The 24,089-nt window shown below is 36.3% G+C and overlaps 1 protein-coding gene across 1 annotated transcript; it reads left to right on the forward strand.

Annotated features, from left to right (window-relative positions):
- Positions 1-13,428: 13,428 nt before the first annotated feature.
- LOC110924685 (aspartic proteinase-like protein 2) lies at positions 13,429-24,068 on the forward strand. The gene is made up of 10 exons (XM_022168679.2): positions 13,429-13,965; positions 15,004-15,133; positions 15,222-15,469; positions 16,256-16,483; positions 16,642-16,804; positions 18,523-18,596; positions 18,696-18,792; positions 18,907-18,970; positions 20,438-20,509; positions 23,564-24,068. Exons 1-10 carry the CDS (start codon positions 13,721-13,723, stop codon positions 23,698-23,700), a joined length of 1,458 nt encoding a protein of 485 aa, XP_022024371.1. The 5' UTR covers positions 13,429-13,720; the 3' UTR covers positions 23,701-24,068.
- Positions 24,069-24,089: the final 21 nt, after the last annotated feature.

The raw sequence follows: 24,089 nt of genomic DNA on the forward strand, positions 1-24,089 counted from the left end.
TCGATGGCATTTAGCACAAAAACAGGTTTCAAAGACCATTTTTGTTGCAACCCCCGACCCCGACCCCTATCCCGGGAGCGGATGCCGCGAACATCAAGATCAGTGGTATCGATGTTTATTAATTTAGCAGCGGAATACATCAGGACCGTAGTTAGGAAATATTTTTATCAGAGTAAAACACCAAACTTTTTATAACAAATCTTTGGGATAAAACCCAAGTTCATTTGACAATACATTTGTAGGGATAGACCCTAATTATTGAAAATAAAAACTCCTTTTTATTTAGTTAACTTTTATAGCCACTTTTCCAAGCCTTCAGTGCTCTCCAGCTGGCTGCTATTTGGCTTTCACATTGTGTTACCTGAAACGCATTTTAAAAACATTTTATCAACAAGAAATACTGGCGAGTGCATCCCAGTTTAATCAAAACAACTTTTAAAATTTCACAGTATTGAGAGCGATTACAATGTTTATATCTACACAGTTACTCATTCAGTGCTGTCAATTCTGACTGGTGGGTCATATTACTCATTGGCTAACTCTTTGTCCAATGGTAACGTCTTTCACATTTTGTATACAAAACCCCAACATACCAGCAGTAATTGTAGAATACATAGACTCAATCACCGTTTAGTTATAATTTTAAAACATTTGAGGTTTTGGTAAAACATTTTGACTCACAGAAAGATTTACAAAAAGAGAATGTACTCACAAATAGTGAGAAAAAGCAAGATGTACTCACATTGTAGACTTAGGTGATACTACTATAGCTTCCTGGTGATTCTCTTGGTTATTATCTATTAAAATTAAACAATGCACACGTGTTAGTAAAATAATCCAAATCACATTGACCGTACACTCGAGACAGAACTCCGATGACTGAGTCAGGGAGAGCCTTGACATGCATTACGGAGCACTAGATCAATCGGGTGTAACATGAGACAGAATTCCAACGACTGAGTCAGGCAGAGCCTTGACATGCGTTACGGAGACCTCAATCGATCGTGTAGGGTAACAGAAAGGTTATAGTACTTACAACGAGACAGAGCTTCGCTTTATAGTGGTATTATGCCCGAGTATTATTTCTACTATTCAGAAATTGAGAGAGAAATCAGAGAAATGAACGAATTCAAATGAAGCTGATCGATCCTATTTATAGGCTTTTCGTATGGCGGCTCACGGCCCACGACAAGACGCGTGTCGTTTATAGCTTTGCTGATTCAACGTGTAGGGTCGCCGAGTCATCTGCCACGCGGTAGTCTGCCTTGTCTGACAAACAAAGGTCCTCGCGCCCCGCGAAGAACCAAGGGTGTCTGGGTCGCGACCCGCGACAGCCCTACAGATTTTGTTTTTCATGATTTTTATAAGTATAAGGGTATTTCGGGCTCGTTTCTCGTATACGGGGTATATAAGGAATGTATTAGGGTCATGTTAAGGGTTCTAGGAGGGTTGTTATAATTTTCCCATTTGAAGGGAAGAATTTTGGAAACAAAAGGTGTGAATAACCAACGGATGGGTATCCCAACCGTCTATGCCATAGCCAGGCTTCTCGATTTTCGGTTCCATGTGCCAACATCACAATACCCTGTTGAGCCACTTCATCCACATAGTATAATCCTTGGCACTCAGTACCACGTCCAATAATCACACCCGTCCTAATATCCTGTAGAAGACAAAAGGTAGGATGCATTAGTACAGTGCAATTTAGCTCTTTGGTAATATGGCTAATTGAGAGCAGTTTGTTTGATAATGATGGAACATAGAGACAATTTGATAATTTCATAGTTGGAGAGCTCCTCCTCTCACTTGCATTGTTTCGTTGTTTGCGGTATGGATTTGAGTTTTCTGAGGATTGGTCATTGACCGTATATCCAACGGTTCAAACGTCATGGTGTCAGTGGCAGCAGAATCAAATATCTAAGAACTGTTTTTTCCATGATTGATTTCCATTTTTTTTGTTTTTTTGTCTTTTTATGTTTTTTTTTTGTTTTTTTTTTTTTTTGTAAATAAGTTGTCGTTACGAATAAGATAGCAGACCAGCGTATTTAATAGATATGCTGGACACTTGAACTCGCGTTCAAGATTTATCAATTACGCCGGGAACAAAAAACTGGGCAACTTAAATCCGCCAGAATAACGACGCCAGATATAGCAACCCTAACGTAAACCGACACCCTCATAATTTTTCCGACACCCTAAAAATATTTAAAATATCCCAATATGTCCTAAAATACACCCCATACGTGAAAACGGGCCTCGAATACCCTAAATATTAATGAAAATAAATAAAAATTGATTTTTGGGTTTTAGGCGGGCCGCGTAAGTCACCTTTAACTCTTACGCGGGCCGCGAGAACTTAAAACCTGGCGAAACCCTGGGCCGCCACGTGGCCCAACACCCGGCAGACCTACTCAATGACCCAGCTAAGCTATCGCGTTGACCGGGTTTGACGCGGGCCGCGTAGCCCGTTGTTGACACTTACGCGGGCCGCGTAAAAGTGGAAGTGAGGCCCTATATAAAGGAGCCATCGGATCTCAGTCGAAATCGTTCAAAAATCGTTTCTTTCTCTCAAATCTGAATTGTAGGAATAATACACGGGTATTATCCCCCCCCTAAATAGCGAGGTTCTGCTCCGATGTAAGTATCATAACCCTTGGAGACGTATTAGATACTCTGCCCGATTGATCTAGGGTTCCGTAACGCCTGTCGTGGTTCTGCCCGACGTAGTCGTTGGAATGCCGTCTCGGGGAGGGTATTACTAATGTTAAAATGGGTTATTATACTAACACGCGTGCATTTGTGTAATTTATAGATTGTCATCAGGAAACCCTTACGGATAATCTAAGACAGCAATGTGAGTAATCCTCTTTTTATGTAAACCTTTTTGTGAGTAATCTCCTTTTTGCAAACTGTTTTTACAAAACCTCACTTAATTAAATATATATTAAACAGTTATTGAGTATTTGTAAGGATACAATTATCATGAGTATGTTGGGGTTTTGTATACAAAATTTGTTACTAGAGGGGTAACATTTCCACAAGTTGAGTATGACAGTACCATGGATGTTAATTGGTATACCTTGGAAACAAATGTAATTGCGAGACCGCCCTCAATACTGTACAATGGTTTTTATTTAAACTTGATTGAACTGGGATTCACTCACCAGTATTTCCCACTGACAAAATGTTTTTAAAATGCGTTTCAGGTAACAAACTGTGAAAGCCAAATAGAAGCCAGCTGGACAGCACTGAAGGCTTGGAAAAGTGGCAACAAAGTTACCTAAAAGAAATAGATGTTTTTCTTAAATAAAAAATAGGGTGTAACGCTACGAAAATGTGTGTACTGAAAACTTGGGTTTTACCCATGTGTTTAATATTATGGAAATGTGGTATTTTACTCTGATAAAATATTTTCTAACTACGGTCTTGATGAAAATTCCACTGCCAAATTAGACAAACAGGATACCACCGAAATTGGCTCACGGCTCCCGCTCCCAGGGTGGGATCAGGGGTTGAGACAGAAGGTGGTATCAGAGCTAAGCCACTGATTCAGCCACAGAAGTGTTCTACTGACACCAAAATCAAAGTGTTAGGAAATAAATTACGGAACTACGTGCATAATTTTATTTTCTTGTTATGTGTTATCTGACTATTTGTTAGTTTACAGTATGAGCGACCAAGGACCATCTGACGCGTACCGTCAATTGTCTGGTTCGCCTAGAAGCGAAGGTGCCTCTTTCAGCCTGCCCTCTCTGGGTACTCTGCTGATACAGAAGAAGGAATATTCGTGTTTAAGGCTCAATCTGAAGAGCCATTTCCTCAGAAAAAGAGAGGATGGTTCAGTAGGGGAGCACACGAGGGTAGGAAGCGTATGAAAAGGTTACAAGACCAGAGAGCACTAGCCACAGCTAAAAGAGAAACCGATGCTTATGCCCATGATATGCTTAATAGGGGAATAGCCAATATCCATATCTTAGCAACCACAGCAGCTGACCCAAATCTGGAGCAAATGTTAGCACCCCAACCACAACCACCAATTCCTGATCAACCCATGGAGATAGAAAACCCTGAAAATCAAGTAGAAATGCATGATTTTAATCCGGAAGAAATACCTAGGGTACCTGCACCAAATCCTTTAGACCCAAATTACGACCCATGGTGGGACGACAACAGGGACTATGTGCAATGTTACCCCATCCATGAAGATTTGCCCATGCCCAATCTAGGAGCCTACCCAGGGTTAGATCCTCTAGATCCCTATTACGATAACGATGCATTCATTAGGGAGATTTTAGAGAATCCTTACCCATACCAGGCCCCGTACCAGGAACCCGCACCCCAGATTCCGAACCCAGTCCTAGAACCTACACCCCCAATGAGTGCAGATAATGTACAAGAACTTAGGACTTTTGGTGAGGAAATTTTCAAAAGTAGTGAACGAATGAGATAGGTGGGAAAGCGTCTCGTATGGAAATACGATGAACGCAATATGGATTTTTGGACAAATCCATATCCTTGAATCGATGGTGGAGATGGTAGAAATAATAATAATATAATATAATAATAAAATATGTGTGTATGTGAAAAAAACTACAGATGCCTATTATTAGTAGAATAACTTTAAATTTCAGTCGGTATTGTAAATTTTATTTCAGTACTGGTGTGTAATAGATGCATAGTATATAAATAGAGTAAAGTCGCAATGCTCGACGCTTTTGACCAAAAGTGTGTGACATGTGATTGGCTATATTCAAGTATTATTGGTGATATTAATATGTGGTAAATGTTAAAAATTCAGATGGACAACGAAGTGAATAAGGAAAACCAGAATGATAACCACTCGAATAACGATAATCTGAATAACGAGAATCCGAACAACAATAACAATGGAAACCATGTGGATAATAGTGCCATCCAACACATAGTGGCACAAGGAATTATAAATGCGATGCCATTTATTATCCAAAATGTTAAGGAAGCCGAAAATAAAAGTAAGCATAGCAGTAAGCGACCAACTGAACCAAAACACAGCGTGAACAATGGACCTGTACTTCAAGTGCCCATTCCCAAAAGAAGAAGAACCATGCCATATGGTTGTTCTTATAAAGAATTCTGGTCCTGCAAACCAATAGAATTCTCGGGCAATGAAGGACCCATTGCAGCTCTACGCTGGATAGAAAAGACTGAGGCTGTTCTGAAAATAAGCAAGTGTGTGGAAGAAGATAAGATAATGTTTGCTTCTAATCTGTTTAAGAACTCAGCCCTAGAATGGTGGAACACTAACCTCCAGTCAAGAGGAAGTGATAGGGTATATAACATGGAATGGGAGGAGTTCAAAAATATGGTAGAAAGGAAATTATGCCCTCCCAATGAAAAGGAACAGATAGCGAATAAATTTTTGAACCTTAGAATGACCGGGGTAGATAGTAAGGGTTATACTACTACATTCTTTGAATATGCTAGAATAGTGCCAACCCTTGCATCACCTGAACCAGTATTAATCTCCCGTTACATTTGGGGATTAATTGGAGAGATTAGGCATGTAGTCAAGGCAGCTAGACCCCAAACCATAGAAGAAGCTGTAGAACTAGCCAATACCTTGACAGATGAATTAATCCGTACTAGAGAAGAAGATCAGAGGAGAAACCTAACCCAAAGGCTTACTCAATAATTCCGTTCTGGGAATTCCAACCGTAGGAACATAGGTTCTACCTCTGCACCGTACTGCAAAACCTGCAGAAAGAAGCATTCTGGAAGATGCTCCACTCACTGCAATTTCTGCAAAGCACCAGGACACAAGGAAGAAGATTGCAAAAGGAAATCTAGTAATGGACTGTGCTTCAATTGTGGAGAAAAAGGTCACATCAGGCCAAATTGTCCGAAATTGGCTCCAGCTGCAAACAACAAGAACACTAAAAATGCTAGAGCATTTGTTCTAACTGCAGATGAAGCCAAAATGATCCCAGACGTCATAGCTGGTACGTTTTTAGTTAATGATATTTTTTCTAAAGTATTATTTGACTCTGGTGCAAACCAAAGTTTTATTAATACTTCGTTTTGCAAACTTCTAAATCAATCATTAACTAAACTACCACAAGAATGTTTAGTAAAGACAGCAAATGGAGAAACTGTTAGGATTTCTGGAATCTTGCAAGGAGCAAGAATAGAAAATTTTTTACCAAAAATTTATTGCAAACCTTTACCCAATGAATTTGGCAGGATTTGATGTTGTATTAGGAATGGATTGGTTAATAGCCAATAAAGCCAGTATTTTGTGTGATCAAAAGTTAATCCAAGTAAATTCACCAAGGGGTGAAAAAATCACAATTAAAGGAGATAAACCATCTAGATCTACTAAATTTATCTCTGTGATGAAAACTGCAAGTTATATAAGAAAAGGATCTATAGTGTATTTGATTTCTATAATCACTAACACTAAAGGAAAAGAAATAAAAGACATTCCAGTGGTGTCCCAGTTTTCAGATGTTTTTCTAGAAGAATTGCCAGGACTACCGCCAGACAGGGAAGTTGAATTCAGAATCCATCTGTTACCAGGAACGGCACCAATTGCCAAAGCACCTTACCGTTTTGCACCCGCCGAAATGCAGGAGCTAAAGAAGCAACTAGATGAACTATTGGAGAAAGGATTCATACAGCCAAGCTCATCACCGTGGGGAGCGCCGATTTTGTTTGTCAAAAAGAAAGACGGATCAATGTGTATGTGCATTGACTACCGTGAATTGAACAAGGTCACGATTAAGAATTGGTACCCATTACCAAGGATCGATGATCTGTTCGATCAACTTCAAGGAGCTCGATTTTTCTCTAAAATCGATTTAAGATCGGGATATCATCAATTAAAGGTACAGGAAGAGGACATTCCTAAAACCGCATTCAGAACAAGGTATGACCATTATGAATTTACTGTCATGCCATTTGGTTTAACCAATACCCCAGCTACATTTATGGACATGATGAACCGAATATGTAAGCCATATTTGGATAAATTCATAATTATTTTTATTGATGATATTCTCATTTACTCTAAGAGTAAAGAGGAACATGCAAAGCATTTGCATGCACTTTTAAGTCTATTAAGAAAGGAAAATCTTTACGCTAAGTTTTCAAAATGCGAATTTTAGTTAGAACAGGTACAGTTTCTTGGACACTTGGTCGATCATGAAGGAATTCATGTGGATCCAACAAAGATTGAGGCGATTACCAAATGGAAAACCCCTGAGTCGCCAACCGAGGTTAGAAGTTTCTTAGGATTGGCTGGTTATTATAGACGGTTTATTCGAGATTTTTCTAGAATAGCCATTCCCTTAACCAAGTTAACCTGTAAATCCATTAAGTTTGAATGGGGACCAAAACAAGAAGAAGCCTTTAGAATCCTTAAGCAAAAATTAACCAAGGCACCCATATTAGCGTTACCAGAAGGAACTGAAGACTCTGTAGTCTATTGTGACGCTTTAAAATTAGGTTATGGATGTGTATTGATGCAACGTCAAAAGGTTATAGCTTACGCATCTAGACAACTTAAGAATCATGAAGAGAATTATTCAACCCATGATCTAGAATTAGGAGCCATAATTTTTGCCCTTAAGATTTGGAGACATTACCTTTATGGTAGTAAGTTTACCATATTCACAGATCATAAGAGTTTAAGGTATGTTTTCGGGCAAAAAGAGCTAAACATGAGACAAAGACGCTGGATGGAAATTCTTAGTGATTATGATTGTGATATCCAGTATCATGCAGGAAAAGCCAATGTAGTGGCTGATGCTTTAAGTCGAAAGTATTACATGGAATTCCTTTATCAATTGTTTCTGATAGGGATAACCGTTTTACTTCTCATTTTTGGTCAAGTTTCCAAAAAGCAATGGGAACCAAGCTGAATCTAAGCACAACTTATCATCCTCAAACGGACGGACAAAGCGAAAGGACAATTCAGACAATGGAGGACATGCTTAGAGCTTGTGTAATTGATTTCGGAGGTAATTGGGACGATCACTTACCTTTAATAGAATTTTCTTATAATAACAGTTATCACACAAGTATCAATGCTGCACCATTGGAAGCACTTTATGGACGAAAGTGCAGAACCCCAGTCAGTTGGGTAGAAATTGGGGAAAAACAACTACCTGGACCTGAGATAGTGCAAGAAACAACCGACAAGATCATTCAAGTCAAAGAACGACTGAAAGCAGCACGCGATCGATAGAAGAGCTACGCTGATAACAGACGTAAGCCATTAGAATTCCAGGTAGGTGACAAAGTATTGTTAAAAGTCTCTCCTTGGAAAGGAGTGGTAAGATTCATCAAGCGGGGAAAGCTAAGTCCCAGGTATGTTGGACCTTTTGAGATTATTAAAAGAATAGGACCTGTAGCTTATCAACTACAACTGCCAGAAGAAATGGCAGGAATACATGATGTATTTCATGTATCAAATCTCAAGAAATGCTTAGCCGATGAATCACTCGTAGTACCTCTTAAGGATATAGAGGTAAATGAGCAACTCAAATTTGTAGAAAGACCTCTACAGATTGAAGACAGGAAAATTAAAAATCTCAAGCACAAGAGATTAGTTCTGGTCAAAGTGAAGTGGGACTCCAAAAGAGGACCTGAATACGCATGGGAGTTTGAATCAGAAATGCAAAGAAAATATCCACACTTGTTCCAGTAGACCTCGAGGACGAGCTCTAAAATAAGGTGGGGAGGATATAGCAACCCTAACGTAAACCGACACCCTCATAATTTTTTCGACACCCTAAAAATATTTAAAATATCCCAATATGTCCTAAAATACACCCCATACGTGAAAACGGGCCTCGAATACCCTAAATATTAATAAAAATAAATAAAAGTTGATTTTTGGGTTTTAGGCGGGCCGTGTAAGCCACCTTTAACTCTTACGCGGGCCGCGAGAACTTAAAACCTGGCGAAACCCTGGGCCGCCACGTGGCCCAACACCCGGCAGACCTACTCGATGACCCAGCTAAGCTATCGCATTGACCGGGTTTGACGCGGGCCGCGTAGCCCGTTGTTGACACTTACGCGGGCCGCGTAAAAGTGGAAGTGAGGCCCTATATAAAGGAGCCATCGGATCTCAGTCGAAATCGTACAAAAATCGTTTCTTTCTCTCAAATCTGAATTGTAGGAATAATACACGGGTATTATCCCCCCCCCCTAAATAGCGAGGTTCTGCTCCGATGTAAGTATCATAACCCTTGGAGACGTATTAGATACTCTGCTCGATTGATCTAGGGTTCCGTAACGGCTGTCGTGGTTCTGCCCGACGTAGTCGTTGGAATGCCGTCTCGGGGAGGGTATTACTAATGTTAAAATGGGTTATTATACTAACACGCGTGCATTTGTGTAATTTTTAGATTGTCATCAGGAAACCCTTATGGATAATCTAAGACAGCAATGTGAGTAAACTTCTTTTTGTGTAAACCTTTTTGTGAGTAATCTCCTTTTTGCAAACTGTTTTTACAAAACCTCACTTAATTAAATATATATTAAACAGTTATTGAGTATTTGTAAGGATACAATTATCATGAGTATGTTGGGGTTTTGTATACAAAATTTGTTACTGAATGGGTAACATTTCCACAAGTTGAGTATGACAGTACCATGGATGTTAATTGGTATACCTTGGAAACAAATGTAATTGCGAGACCGCCCTCAATACTGTACAATTGTTTTTATTAAAACTTGATTGAACTGGGATTCACTCACCAGTATTTCCCACTGACAAAATGTTTTTAAAACGCGTTTCAGGTAACAAACTGTGAAAGCCAAATAGAAGCCAGCTGGACAGCACTGAAGGCTTGGAAAAGTGGCAACAAAGTTACCTAAAAGAAATAGATGTTTTTCTTAAATAAAAAATAGGGTGTAACCCTACGAAAATGTGTGTACTGAAAACTTGGGTTTTACCCATGTGTTTAATATTATGGAAATGTGGTATTTTACTCTGATAAAATATTTCCTAACTACGGTCCTGATGAAAAAATTCCGCTGCCAAATTAGACAAACATGATACCACCGAAACTGGCTCACGGCTCCCGCTCCCAGGGTGGGATCAGGGGTTGTGACACCAGAGAAAGGCGTTAGCTTACCGGCGCATTTATCAAATACACCGGGCAACTTGAACTCGCGTTCAAGATTTAAAGTTGCCCACAAACCACAAATCTGCTAAGGAACTAAACTTTGGAATGTGCAGCGGTTTTATAATGAAGTAGGAGTGGGTTTATATGCAGCGTATTTATTAAAAGAGTTCTAGGGTTTCTTTGGGCACTCTTTCTCTTTTTCTACAACCCCTTTATAGAACGGTCATCACCACCATAAATCCAATCCCAAAAAAACTAGGGTTTCAACTTTAAGCTTCAAATGCTCCAAACAACCTGTGAGGAGACTCAGCTACTATGGAGAACGCGGCTGATGTCGGCACAGATCACCAGCGGTTGATGTCGAAACTTTTATAATGAAGTAGGAGAATGAGCAGGTTGCGGCTGCACATATCACAAGCGGTCAACAAGACTCCCAAATCGTCTGTCCTGCTGATGTCGGCATAGATTAACGCGACGGCGGTGGTTTTAGGGTTTGCCGACATGGATGAATGCGGCGGCGGCGACGGATTTATGGGAATTTTAGGGTTTTGGAGTTTTGCTGGCTGGAACGGTGACGACGACTGCTAATTGAATGATTGATGATGTCAGCGTCTGCTGCTGTTGTTTGATGCAGATTCGACAGGTTCGATTTTCAGAGTCTGATTTTGTGATTTGATTATCGGATTTTGTTCTGGTTTGAGGTTAGATTGATTGGGGTTGACTGTAGATGGTGAGCAAAGTGTTCTAGAATCAGAAATACTGCAATACCATGTTGTTTGGTTGTTTGTATTGAAATGTATTGTACCACTTTTAGGGTTACAAAATGTGAACTCCTCTTGCTAAGGTCGTGCATGGGTGTTGCTAACTTGCTTTTTGGGCTGCGGACTTGTCAACCCCATTTGATGGAGGATGCGGTATCTCGGTTCGATGATGGCCTTAGAAAGGCTATAGAAGACATAGTTGTGGGTGGCGGCCCCTTCTTTGGTGACCTCCAGTGGCGTCTAGCATCTTTGCCAATGCGTCTAGGTGGTTTGGGCCTCTTCTCAGCCCGAGATGTTGGGGCTTATGCCTTTGTGGCGTTTAGAGCTCAGTCTTGGGAACTACAGGATCATATCCTTCGAAACAGTGGGGTCGTCGGGCTTGACCCAGACTATCAACAAGCGCTCAAACGCTTAAATGTCTCTCTCCCAGACTTGGATATTGGCGGTTTCTTTAACAAGGACACCGCCCCCTCGAAGTCGCGAAAAACTTTGGCGAATGCACTTTTTAGCAAAATCGCTCAAAGCCTGGGAGAAGCATTTGATTTATCACCCCGCCAGAAGGCAGTGTTTGAGTGTTTGAAGGGTCCCCATGCTCAGGAATTTTTGACCGTTATCCCGATTGAGGGGTTAGGACAATGCATGTCGGCAGTAGAATATAGAACCATTCTCAAATACCGGCTAATGATCCCTATGTACCCAGAAGATGAAACCTGCCCGATATGTCGTAAAGCTTGTATGGATAAATATGGGGAGCACGCAGTTCACTGTAAAGAGCTCCCTGGGTTTAAATATCGGCATGACTGGGTGCGAGATGTTTTAGGGGACATCTTAAGAAGAGCTGGGATTTCTGCTAAGAAAGAGGCCCATGTGAATTTCCTCACGGACCCTATGGAAGGGAGATCTACTATGCGACCAGCGGATCTGCTCGTCTTTGGCTGGGCTGGGGGGAAACATGCTTGTGTAGACCTCACGGGGGTTTCCCCTTTGGTTGGTTTAAGGGAAAACGGGTTTGTAGCTGGACTAGCAGCAAGAAAGGCATAATCAAAGAAAGTGGATAAGCACGCTAAAGCTTGCGCAGAGAACCAACATGTCTTTATCCCTTTTGCCTTTGATACTTTTGGCTCCCTAGCACCAGAAGCCATCAACTTCTTGACGAGGGTTCAACGGGTTATCCACAGCAATTGTACGACCCCAGGGGGGCAGGGGTTTGTGTTCGGGAGGTTGGGGTTTGCAATTCAGAAAGAATTGGCGGCGCAGCTTGTTGCCCGTCTACCTTCTGTTTTGATGTAACTTGACAAGTTTTATGGACTTTATTTGGTATATCATAAAAAAATGAGGGTGTTTATATAGAACACCTAGTTACATATTTAGCCCCTACACTACGACACATCATTTACTTTCCGACAATTTTACGCGAAAATGTTAGTATCATCGATTTGTTTAATTAGTTTGTTCTTTCGGCTTGTAATAATTTATTAGTTTGTATTTGTATTTCATTTTACTCTTACGTAAAAGTAATAGAATATGACTTGCTATTTACTTTCAGTATGCAATATATGAAGACGAAGACAAATCAATGAACTCACTTTCTTATTGTTTCATGAAACCGACATAGAATGTGCATTTGTTAAATAACTGATATTTGATGTAGATACATGTTAGTAGAAAATGTTTTTAAACAAAGTTTATGTTGCAAATATGGTATTAAAATTTTTCACTAACACATGGCAAATATCATCAATATGGTGTAGGATATTAACATATCCTGATGAATCTTTTAACACTGACAAATATATGAGCCGTATAAATAGATACACCTCGTACATATTTTTCTTTGCATGAACTATATGACTTGTATACAAATACATGAACTATATGACTTGTATACAAATACATGAACTATATGACTCGTATACAAGTACATGAACTATATGACTCGTATACAAATATACAAGTCGTATATATTTTTAGACACGTGTAGTCATAAAGCCCCATAAAACCCTTTGGTGGGGATTATGCGACAAGTGACGAAAAAGTGTAAGATTGGGCTTTAGGGGGGGGGGGGGGATATCACAAGAGGGTGTAGTGGTAAGGGGGTTATAAAACCCCTTCAATTATACATACATATGTATGTATATATGTGTGTGAGTGGGGGAGGAACATTGTGCAGCATTATAATTTTCGCGAAGGATGGATTTTTAATCCCCATAGCATCGACCGTATCGGTATTATCAGGCGCTATGGGGCGCTGTAGATGACTCCGGCGTGATATGTGGCCCCACTACGAAGGAAAAGGCTCGTATATGGTCGTATATACACACCTCACCTAAGACCTAACAAAACATATACGCGTATACATACAACTCATACATTAACTCTCAAAAGATCCAATTGAGTCTACGGGTGTCAAAATATTTTTATACTACTTTTCAAAAAAAAAATATATTTTTATACTGTTTTATTAAGGAATATTTTAAGCATTTAATTATTCTTTAAATCATATTTAATTCAGAAGGGGATGTAAATTCACTTTCTTGGAATCAAGACTCAAAAGTCCAACTTTAAATAAAGCAAACAGTCAGAGCCAACAATCATCATCACCGTCCTCAACTCTCTCTCCACAAAACACATAGATACACACTCATGTATCTATCTATCTGTATACACACATTCAAGAATCAATCAATCAACCATTACAATTTACAATCCACATTTCCATAAACACAAAGTTCACTTTTTTATTATTGGGATCCCCATTCTACCACACACCCACAAAAACCAATCAACAATCACATTCTTTTGATTAACAAATTTGTGAAAAAAGTAATTTTCTTGATAAAGATTGAAATGGGGTTCTTCTTAATCGCTTTATTTGTGGCTGCCGGAGTTGTTGCGGTGGTGAACGGCGGTGTCGGTGGGTTTCCGGCGAGGGTTTTGACTCTTGAAAGGGTTTTTCCGGCGAACATGACGACGGTTGATGTTGAAGTACTCAGAACACGAGACCGTGTGAGACACGCGCGAATCTTGCAACGGTTTTCTGGTGGTATTGTTGATTTTAATGTTGTTGGTACCTCTGATCCTTACTATGGCGGGTAATGTTGTTAAAGTTTTGATCTTTATCAAGATTAAAATGGGTTTTTTTTTTTTTTTTTTATAAATATATTTTGTTGTTGTTGTTATTGAATGTGCATTATTGTGGGTGACCATGTTGTTATGAATGTGGTGGTCTTTTTAAGTTTGGAATTTTATTAGAGGGTTTATCTTAAATCTACTTCTTTTGGTAGGACAATGAATGTTGTTATAGGCAAGGGCGTAGCTTTGAGGGGGCGGCCGACCCCCGAACTTTTCGTTCAGCGATGGAGAGTATGTAGTTTCGTATAGAAATTTTTGGGTATATACGTTTTTGACCCCCTGGTTTTATAGAAATTTTTGGTAAATACGTTTTTGACCCCCCGGTCGGAATCTCAAGTTTTGCCACTTATAGGATGCTCATACACTAGTGATGCTATTATACAGTTGCCGAAGGAATCATACGGGCCGTATGAGAAAATGGTCATGCTTGCAGCATGACATTGTGTTGGTGTATCATATTATACGTGGAGTGTAATATGACGACACCAACTCATACGGCCCGTATTAAAAATAATGGCTTGTATGATGTAAAGTCTAACACGTTATACGACCCTGTATGACCGTTTTCACATGTCATACATACTCGTATAAAATATTATACACATTATACGTTGTGACCATTTTCCCGTGTCATGCCTGTATGACATGTCGATGGTGTTTGTATAGTGTGTCAGTGGTGTTCCTTTAGACTCAACCTTTTATATGTGTATATCTGTATAGCCTAATCATGCTTTAAAAAAACTTCAAAATTTACTGAATTACTGGCAGTTGGATACATTTGACCTTTTGATTTCAAACCTATTAGTCTCCAGCAACAAGATTTATTATAATTTTGTTACTGATTTATCGCGTCGTTTTTCAATCCGTGCTGCTGGTTGTACACTAGAATGTGGTTATTAATTTTCCTACATAATTCAGAACAATTATGAAGATTTGAAAAAACCGTTTGACTAAAAAGTCAAAAGTGTATAATTTCTTGATTTTCGTCCGTGTTATAGGTTGTACTTTACTAAAGTGAAGTTGGGTTCTCCAGCAAAAGAATTCAACGTTCAAATCGACACCGGAAGTGACATTTTATGGGTTACTTGCAGTTCTTGCAGTGACTGTCCTCGATCAAGTGGATTCGGTGTATGCTTCTTTTCACACTTCTCAAATTTAAATAAAGCCCATACCAAAATTCCTACTAAAACCGTTTTTTATTCGTGGTTGTTTACAGATCGATCTCAATTTCTTTGATGCTGGAAGCTCATCAACTGCTTCTACCGTATCATGTTCGGACTCTATATGTTCATCAATCATTCAAACGTCGGATGCATCGTGTTCCACAGGCAATCAGTGTGGTTATAATTTTCAGTATGGAGATGGTAGCGGGACATCGGGTCATTACGTCACGGATTTGTTGCATTTCGACACAATTGTGGGCCCTTCCTTGATTGCTAACTCTTCCTCTTCCATTACTTTCGGGTGAGCTCCTTGTCATTTCTTTAGAAGATTTCTTCCACTTGCATCGTGATTTAATCACATAACGGGAGTACGCAAACGGCTACGTTAGTTTAGAACGTTATATAATCGTTTCAGCGAGCAAGTCCATATCATTGATAAAAAAGGGAACTTTACAACTTTATAGGAGTGTTTGGATGTACATTTCGAAAGTGATTATGTGATATCATATTACCAGAGTAGGGTTGTAATCGAGCCGAGCCGAGCTCAAGCTCGAACTTAAACGAGCCGCCTTGGCTCGGCTTGTTTGTTTTGTCGAGCTCGAGCTCAGCTCGTAAAATGTTCGAGCCGGCTCGTTAATTTTTTTTACAATTTTTTATAACTAAAAATATAAAAATTAAACATAGATCTATATGTATTATTCTTATTTTTCTAATATTTTAAAGACCGAAAAGCATATTAAGGTATTATATAATTTTTGTTTATTTTCCCATACTTTTATATGTTATTGATTAATTAAACTTAAAATGTTAACACTTAAAGTCCCTCCTACATATTATTTTTATTTTAATACATTTAAAATTAAAGTTAATTTATATAAAATAAAATAAAATAATTTGAGCTGCCTCACGAGCGAGCCGAGCCAGCTCGTTTACAACCGAGCTTTTTTCGAGTGAGCTTCTAAAAAGCCGTGAGCTTTTTGAATAATGTAGGAAAGAAGTTTTTGGATGCTTTTCTAATGATTTTATTTAATTATGCGAAGGACATGTGGAAATTTAATAATGTTTTTTTAAATTCTTCTAATGATAGGTGTAGCACGTATCAAACGGGTAGCTTGACTAAACCGGATAAGGCGATTGACGGGATTTTCGGTTTTGGTCAACACCGTCTGTCTGTCGTGTCACAACTCGCTTCACGAGGAATTACTCCAAACGTATTCTCGCATTGCTTTAGAGGCGACGGAACGGGTGGTGGCAAGCTTGTTCTCGGTGAGATTTTGGACCCCAATATGGTTTATAGTCCCCTTGTCCCATCACAGTACGTATTACCTCGAGCACTAAAACTTTTTAACTTGTTTCACTCATTAGAAATAAACCCGAATCGACGTATTTATAAGTGGGTAGAAAATGGAACTTCTAATTGTGTAATTACAAAATATGAAAGGATTGTGACGGTACTTGATCTCAAACTTACAGGCCTCATTACAATCTGGATTTACAGAGTATTGCCGTCAATGGACAGATGTTGCCAATTGTGCCGGCTGTTTTTGCCACATCAGACAACCGAGGAACCATTGTTGATACCGGAACAACTTTGACATTCCTTGTTGCAGAAGCGTTTGAACCTTTTGTCAATGCTGTAAGTTTTAGATTTTTCCGGGGGTCGTATCTAGGGGTGTTTAGTATTCGATTCGGATTCGAAAATTTTGAAATTTGAGTCTATTTGAATTCGATTATCAAGCTTCGAAATCAGTTTTCAAAACTTAAAATTCGATTCCCGATTCAAATTTGACTTCAGTAATCGAATTCAAAGCGAATACGAATTTATGATTTTTAGTTCGATTCGAAATTCGAATTCAAGTTATACATATATATCTTTTATATTTGTGTATACATTAATATATATTATATATATTATTGTATACACAAATATAAAAGATATATATGTATAATTTGAATTTGAGTTTCGAATCGAACTAAAAATCATAAATTCGAAAAGCTCTTATAATTAGTTTGTAGTAGTTAAAAAAATTAAAGTAAAATTATTTATTATTTAGAGTGAACTTGAATTAAATCGAATTCATTCTAATTCGAGTTTCAAATAGGAATCAAATTTCGAATTGGGTATAAAATTCGAATAGAATAAATCGAATCTAAATCGAATTCGAATCGAATACGAATTCAGGTTAAAAAAAATTCGAAATTCAATTTGATTAACTCGAAAATTCGTTATTTGATTCGTTTAACACCCGTACTCGTATCACATCCTATGTTTTTTAGTTTTGTTGGTCAAACGAATTGTTTGTCGTCTTCGTTCAAAATTTATGAAATTTTGTACAATTTACTGCTGTCCCAGAATTTCAAAAATATGAGTCCAGAATCCAAATATTACAATATAAATAATTTTCATTGTGAAATGCTCATGTAACAACTTTTCTAGAGGTAGCAAAATTTACCTAAAACTGGATTAATTCTAGTCATATGTTATCTTGAACCGATCAAATAAGTCCAACAAAAACTTTAGCTAAAAATAAAAGGTAATAATCCCACCTAGACCTTATTGGCCATTAATAATCCCACCTCAGAATATTTCCCCCCACCAGTCCCACCTTTCATCTATTTTTCCTACAATGGTCCCCCGTTAAAAAAACTTAACAGAGTTAAGCTTTTTTCCAAATTACAAACAGATTTTTTAGGGCTTTTGATTAGAACGATGATACGAGTCCATTGATGTAAAACTTGCCTCGAAACGGTGCTCCAAACGATGAAAACGACGCTTTAATTCGGGTGTTTAAATTTCCAATTAACCAAAATCAAGTTACTTGGAGCACCATTTCGAAGTAAGTTTTACATCAATGGACTCGTATCATCGTTCTGATCAAAAGCCCTAAAAAATCTGTTTGTAATTTGGAAAAAAGCTTAACTCCGTTAAGTTTTTTTAACGGTGGACCATTGTAGGAAAAAATAGGTGAAAGGTGGAACTGGTGGGGGGAATATTATGAGGTGGGATTATTAATGACCAATAAGGTCTAGGTGGGATTATTACAGGCCAATTCCCCAAAATAAAATGGGTAATAAAACCACTAAAAATGTATTCTTATGCTTTTGCCCTCGTCAGCCTATTGAATAAATAGATCTTTATGGAAATAATATAGTTTTTCGGATCATTATCTAGTAAAATTTTAAGAACCTACGGGGTGAATAAAGTTTTTTTTTTTTTTTTTTTTTTTTTTTTTTTGGTGATGATCACAATTACACAAATAAGGTGTATTTGTGATCAATGACGAGTTTTTTAAAGATCTTTATTTGTTAATAAAATTTTTGATCAATGACGAACTGTTTGTGTCTTGATTGCAGATAAATTCTGCTGTTTCGCGAGTAACAACACCTGTAATCTCCAAGGGCACACAATGTTATTTAGTTACATCAAGGTACCCCTGAAATGTCTGTTTTTTTTTTAAAATTCTTATTGCCATTTTGAACATCCAAATGATTGTCGTTTTTGTATTTTTTTTTTCAATCATAAACAGCATAACTGGAATTTTCCCGGAGGTTTCCTTAAACTTTGCTGGCGGTGCAGCCATGATCCTTAAGCCGGAAAACTATCTTGTACATGGGGACCCCATTGTGAGTTTTTTTTTTTTTAATATTGTCTCTTTATTTACCTAATTTTTCAGAATTTATCGATATACGTGAATCACGTGATCGATTTTGACTTCCTCACTGAATTTATGGTTACAGGAGGGAGGTACACCGTGGTGCATCGGCTTCCAGAAAGCTCAAAACGGGGTGTCAATTCTTGGAGGTTAGTTACGATAGCTTGGATATGACATGGCAATAATGTTTGTACTTTTAGAGATTGATTTTAGAGTAAAATGCTATTTTCGTCCCTGAGGTTTGACCAGTTTTGCGACTTTCGTTCAAAGGTTTGTTTTTCCGCATCTGGATATAAAAAGTTTGAAATCTTGCCATTTTCATCGGGCTCATTAACTCCATTCGTTTTTCTCTGTTAAGTCAGGGGTGTTTTCGTCTTTTTTGTTAACTTAAAGGGCAATTTGGTCTTTTTATGTACTAGCATTTAGCATAATGTTCAAGTATTCAAAACCTTTTAAGTTAACAAAAAAGACGAAAATACCCCTGACTTAACGGAGAAAAACGGATAAGAGTTAATGAGCCGGATGAAAATGGCAAGATTTCAAACCTTTTGGATCCAGATACGGAAATACAAACCTACAAAAGTCGCAAAACTGGCAAACCTCAGGGGCGAAAATGGCATTTTACTCTAGATTTAATATGTTATATTTTACATCTTTGTACATAGTAAAAGACTATTCTACCCTTCAAACCGACCATGTGTTTGTCTTTGGACTCACACCCGTGTTCTCTCATCCCTCAACGCAATAGTATTTGACTATTCTACCCTTGAGACTCGACTACATCATTTTGACTTCGGTAGAAACCTTGGCATAACATTACAATTGTTTCTATAACAAAGGCATACTATCATTGGATATAAGATTTGAAATGATTAAATCTCTATGGTTTATTTTAGACGTGACGTCTTGGGTCGATTTGGGTTATGTTGTATTTCTAACGGGTCAAATGGGGGGAAAGTCATCTAACATGTATTTAAATACATATCTTCTAGATCATTTTATTAAGTAAAAGTTTAGGTTATTGTTATAATAACATAGTTTTTGTAATCATACTTGCATATCAATTATATATATACACACACACAATTAGGGTAGGTTCTTATGAATAGTGTTTTGATTTTTTATTTTTGTCTTTTGTTGTTTTTGTCTTAGTGAGGTTATTTTTTAATCTTTTATGGTTTTCGTTTTTTAGTAAATGTGGTTAACATTTTTCAGTTCCCTAGGTTTGTACGTTTTACTTTTGACCTTTCAAGTTTTGCATTTTTTTTGTCTTTAAGTTAAAGCTTTCTTGGTATAAGTTCGAGTTTGTCTACGTTTTACGTCACGTGGTGGTATAAATTCGTGTTTTTGTCTTACGACTTTTTTTGGTTTTGGTCGTTGTTTGCTTAATACTTAGCACGGTTTTACTACCCCGGTCGTTGTTTGCTTAATACTTAGCACGGTTTTACGACCCCCGCGCCCGCAACGCAGGGGTTAAAACACTAGTTAGTTATAAAAGTAAAAGATAAAAAGTGTTTGTGGGTCGGCCCACCCGCCCCGCCCCATCCTTTCTGCCACCCCTAGTTTACTTTTCATGATTTACTTCTTGATCACTTGATACATTTTCTCGTTTGCAGATCTTGTTCTTAAAGATAAGATATTTGTTTACGATCTATCAAAGAAACGAATTGGATGGACAGATTACGATTGTAAGCCTACTATTCTCTCTCATATATTCATTTTACTAGTGGGGTGCCCGCGCGATGCGGCGGGGACGACACTTTGCATTGCGGCACTCGTTTCTGGTAGTTTTCTTATTAGTATAATAATTATGATAACATTATTGTGTTGGATATATGTCATAAGTGTTACACATTTGTAAAGTTTTGTTTTTTTTATAAAAATTAATAATCAAAAGACAAAAAATATTGTTTTTTATAAGAATTTATTAATCTAAAGACAAAAAATAAAAGATAAGTTCTTATAATTGTAAAGTATTTTATTGGTTAATTTATAAAGTATAATTTTATTCTTAAAATTCATAACTTTTATTAAATATCCACATAGTACTCATCCAATACACTTTAAGTTTAAAATTTTCGTTTTTATAAAAATAAAAAATACTATTTGACTCGTAAGTACGTTTTAGAGCTTTAACTTAAATTGTTAAATTTCGGTTTTTTACAGATATAAAAATTTATATTTTTATAAAATTTCAAGATTTGTTTTAATAAAAAAATAGGATGTTAAGAGTTTATATCTTTATTAACTTTATATCATACTATGTTCAAATTTTTAGTTACTAACTAATCTTATCTATATGAGTCTACTTTTAACTTATAATCCCTAAAAATATGCAACACCATCTACCATATATCTAGTCAAGTTGGTAAAGAATTCTTTTGAAACTAACTATTATTATCTATAACAATATAGTTGAACTTATAATTCCTAAAAATTTGCAACACATTTTAGTATTTATCTAGTAAAGATTGTAAATTTCTAGAGTGTTTTACTTATATTACTTGTTACAAAAAATGTTTATAAAAGAATTATTTTGTTATAAAAACAAAATGTTTTGTTTATAAATAAAGTAAAAAAAACTATTTTACACATTTAAAGTTTTGTTTTTAATAAAAAAATAATAATCAAATGACAAAAAATAAAAGATAAGTTGTTATAGTTGTAAAGTAAGTTTATTTTGTTGTTAAATGATAATGCTTATAATTTTATTTTTTAAAGTTCATAACTTTTTTTCAGTTCATAACTTTTTTTAAATACCCACACGGTACTCATCGAATAAACTTTAAGTTTAAAATATTCGTTTTTATGAAAATAAAAAAATAGTAGTTGACTCGTAAATAAGTTTTACACCTTTAACTTTAATTGTTATATTTCGTTTTTATATATATATAAAATTATATTTTTTATAAAATTTTAATAACAAGTTTTATAAAAAATAGGATGTTAAGAGTTTATATCTTTATTAACTTTATATTATAGTAAGTTCAGGTTTTTAGTTTAGCTTTAAAGTTTATTACTTTATTATTTTTTAATTAAGAAATACAAATTATTAAATTAATATCCAAGAATAACAGCAATATTTTATAATTTCAGTTTGACTATATCTAACTGCAATATCTATTTATTGCAACTTTAGGATATTAACTTATATAAGTTCAGTTGACTTGTAAATTTAGGATACTAACTTTATTTTGAACTTTATTAATATGGTCAATAACTGCATTATATTAACACAAAAAAATAAATTTCGAATACAAAATAAAATTTATTCATACGTCTAATAACAACTGAAAATGAAAAAAAAAAAACATAAAAACACTTGATAGTTTTTATATTAAACTGCATGAAATCTGTTTTGCTTCTAAATTGGCACTCGATGTATTTTTAATCGGGTTTTCTGGTTTGTGCTTGAATCGGCAATATTTTCTAATTCCTCTTCTTTGTCATTGTCACCAGAATCGTCTAAATTAATAACCTCACTCCATTTCCATTCAGAGAGTCTCTTGGATCTCTTCCTTTTAAGTCTCAAACTTTCGATCCTTAAAAAGGACAAAAATTGAATACAAAAGTTAAAAAAGATTAAATAAACCTTAAAATTACCACTTCACTAAGTTCATGTTGAAGATTAGACTTGTATGGACTAAACATTGCACAATAAGAAATAATATCAACACTTTTATCACCATCATCCTGCAATAAAACACGCATATAACAACATAACGAACATTTTAATATGAAAGATATACGCAAAAAAAAAAAAAATAAAAAATTAAAAACCAACAAAATCAATACCTTAGAAGCTTGTTCGACAAATGGGTTGTTTAAATTGGCATGTTCATCATGCAAGTGAATCTGAAAAATCAAATAAGTTAACATTCACATAAAAGTAAATAAAAGAAAACAATTATTCACTGCTGCGATATAACAAAACTGACCTTATAATTTTCAATCCCGCATGCTTGGTTTTTCGCAACAATTGAATTTAGAACTGGATCTATTTTTTTAACTTTGTTTAGCAATAGATATAGGGTGTCATGCTATGTATTTATAGTAGTAACTATACAAGTGCATTAGGGTTTAATTTTAGATTTGTCACCCCTTTATTTAGAAAGTTTGGTGTGGTTAGTTTTAAATTTTTATAAGATATATCTAAGTATAGATATTAGGCAGTTTTAATAAAATAAAATGTGACACATAATATATTTATTTTATGTTACGGTACTTTCAATTCTTTTTATTTTTGTTTGCATAGATGGAGCACATCTTTGTAGATTAGACGCATTAGATCACATGTATTAATTACTTGTACATTACAGCATTATCGATTTGTACCTTTTAATCCGTGCGTCGATATTGAACAAGACAACTACCGAAACGTTGACAAAAATGTGTAGGTCGTCATGCTATCTTTGGATTTTTTTTTTAAACGGTATAGTTTATAAGATATGTCAATGAAATGTAAAAAAATTATAAGTTTGTTGTGGATGGATGAATTGTAACTAATTATCTATAATTTTGTTAAAACCTTAGGGATTTAAATGTAATAAGTTTAGGGGCTAAAAAATAAATAGTATTTAAAAGACCAAACTACCCTCATTTTAGGGGTCTTTCTATAAATAAAGAGGGGAAAAAGTTCTTATTTTTTGGGTATCTTAAAATACCCTTCCCTCATGCATTATAATATAGTATAGATAACAATCGTATAGGATAATCTGTTACTGCTTCACATCGTCTTTCAGGTTCAAATGATGTAAACGTCTCCATAACCTCAAGCAAGGATGAATTGAGCGACAGCGGTTCATCTAGAACCACAAGTGTTCTTCAAGCTCTTTTGCCCCATATAGTAGCAGTGGCTCTTGGTTCTTCACTATGGTAAAAAGTAAAATATATATATATATATATATATATATATATATATATATATATATATATACACGGTCTGCAAGATTGAACAGTATCAGTCGAACTTTGGAAATGTAGATGCACGAAAGGAGATCGTTCAGTTTTGTATTTTTTGAAAGGAAAAACAATATTTATAACGAAAAGTTAAGTGCAACGACTCTAAAAGATCTGAACCGCGGGTCATTCGCTCTTTTAGGTTTAGGTTAAGGGGCCAAATTCGAGTTAGGAGGTCTAAAATGTTTTGTGGCTGGTAATTAACTGGTGGGACATGATGTGTAGAAACTTGGTTTTAGATCTTTTGGCTCATTTGGGTTTTATTTTTAATTTTTATATTTTGGAGTCGATTCATTTCAAATTATAGCA

The sequence above is a fragment of the Helianthus annuus genome, chromosome 2, assembly GCF_002127325.2.
Source record: "Helianthus annuus cultivar XRQ/B chromosome 2, HanXRQr2.0-SUNRISE, whole genome shotgun sequence".
NCBI classification, from domain to species: Eukaryota; Viridiplantae; Streptophyta; class Magnoliopsida; order Asterales; family Asteraceae; genus Helianthus; species Helianthus annuus.

Excerpts from the sequence above, each read along its gene's own strand:
- LOC110924685 (XM_022168679.2), top strand. The coding sequence starts at position 13,721 with ATGGGGTTCTTCTTAATCGCTTTATTTGTGGCTGCCGGAGTTGTTGCG. Across the intron at positions 18,597-18,695 it reads TGTTATTTAGTTACATCAAG|CATAACTGGAATTTTCCCGG; the intron begins GTACCCCTGAAA and ends AATCATAAACAG. Across the intron at positions 18,793-18,906 it reads TTGTACATGGGGACCCCATT|GAGGGAGGTACACCGTGGTG; the intron begins GTGAGTTTTTTT and ends TTATGGTTACAG.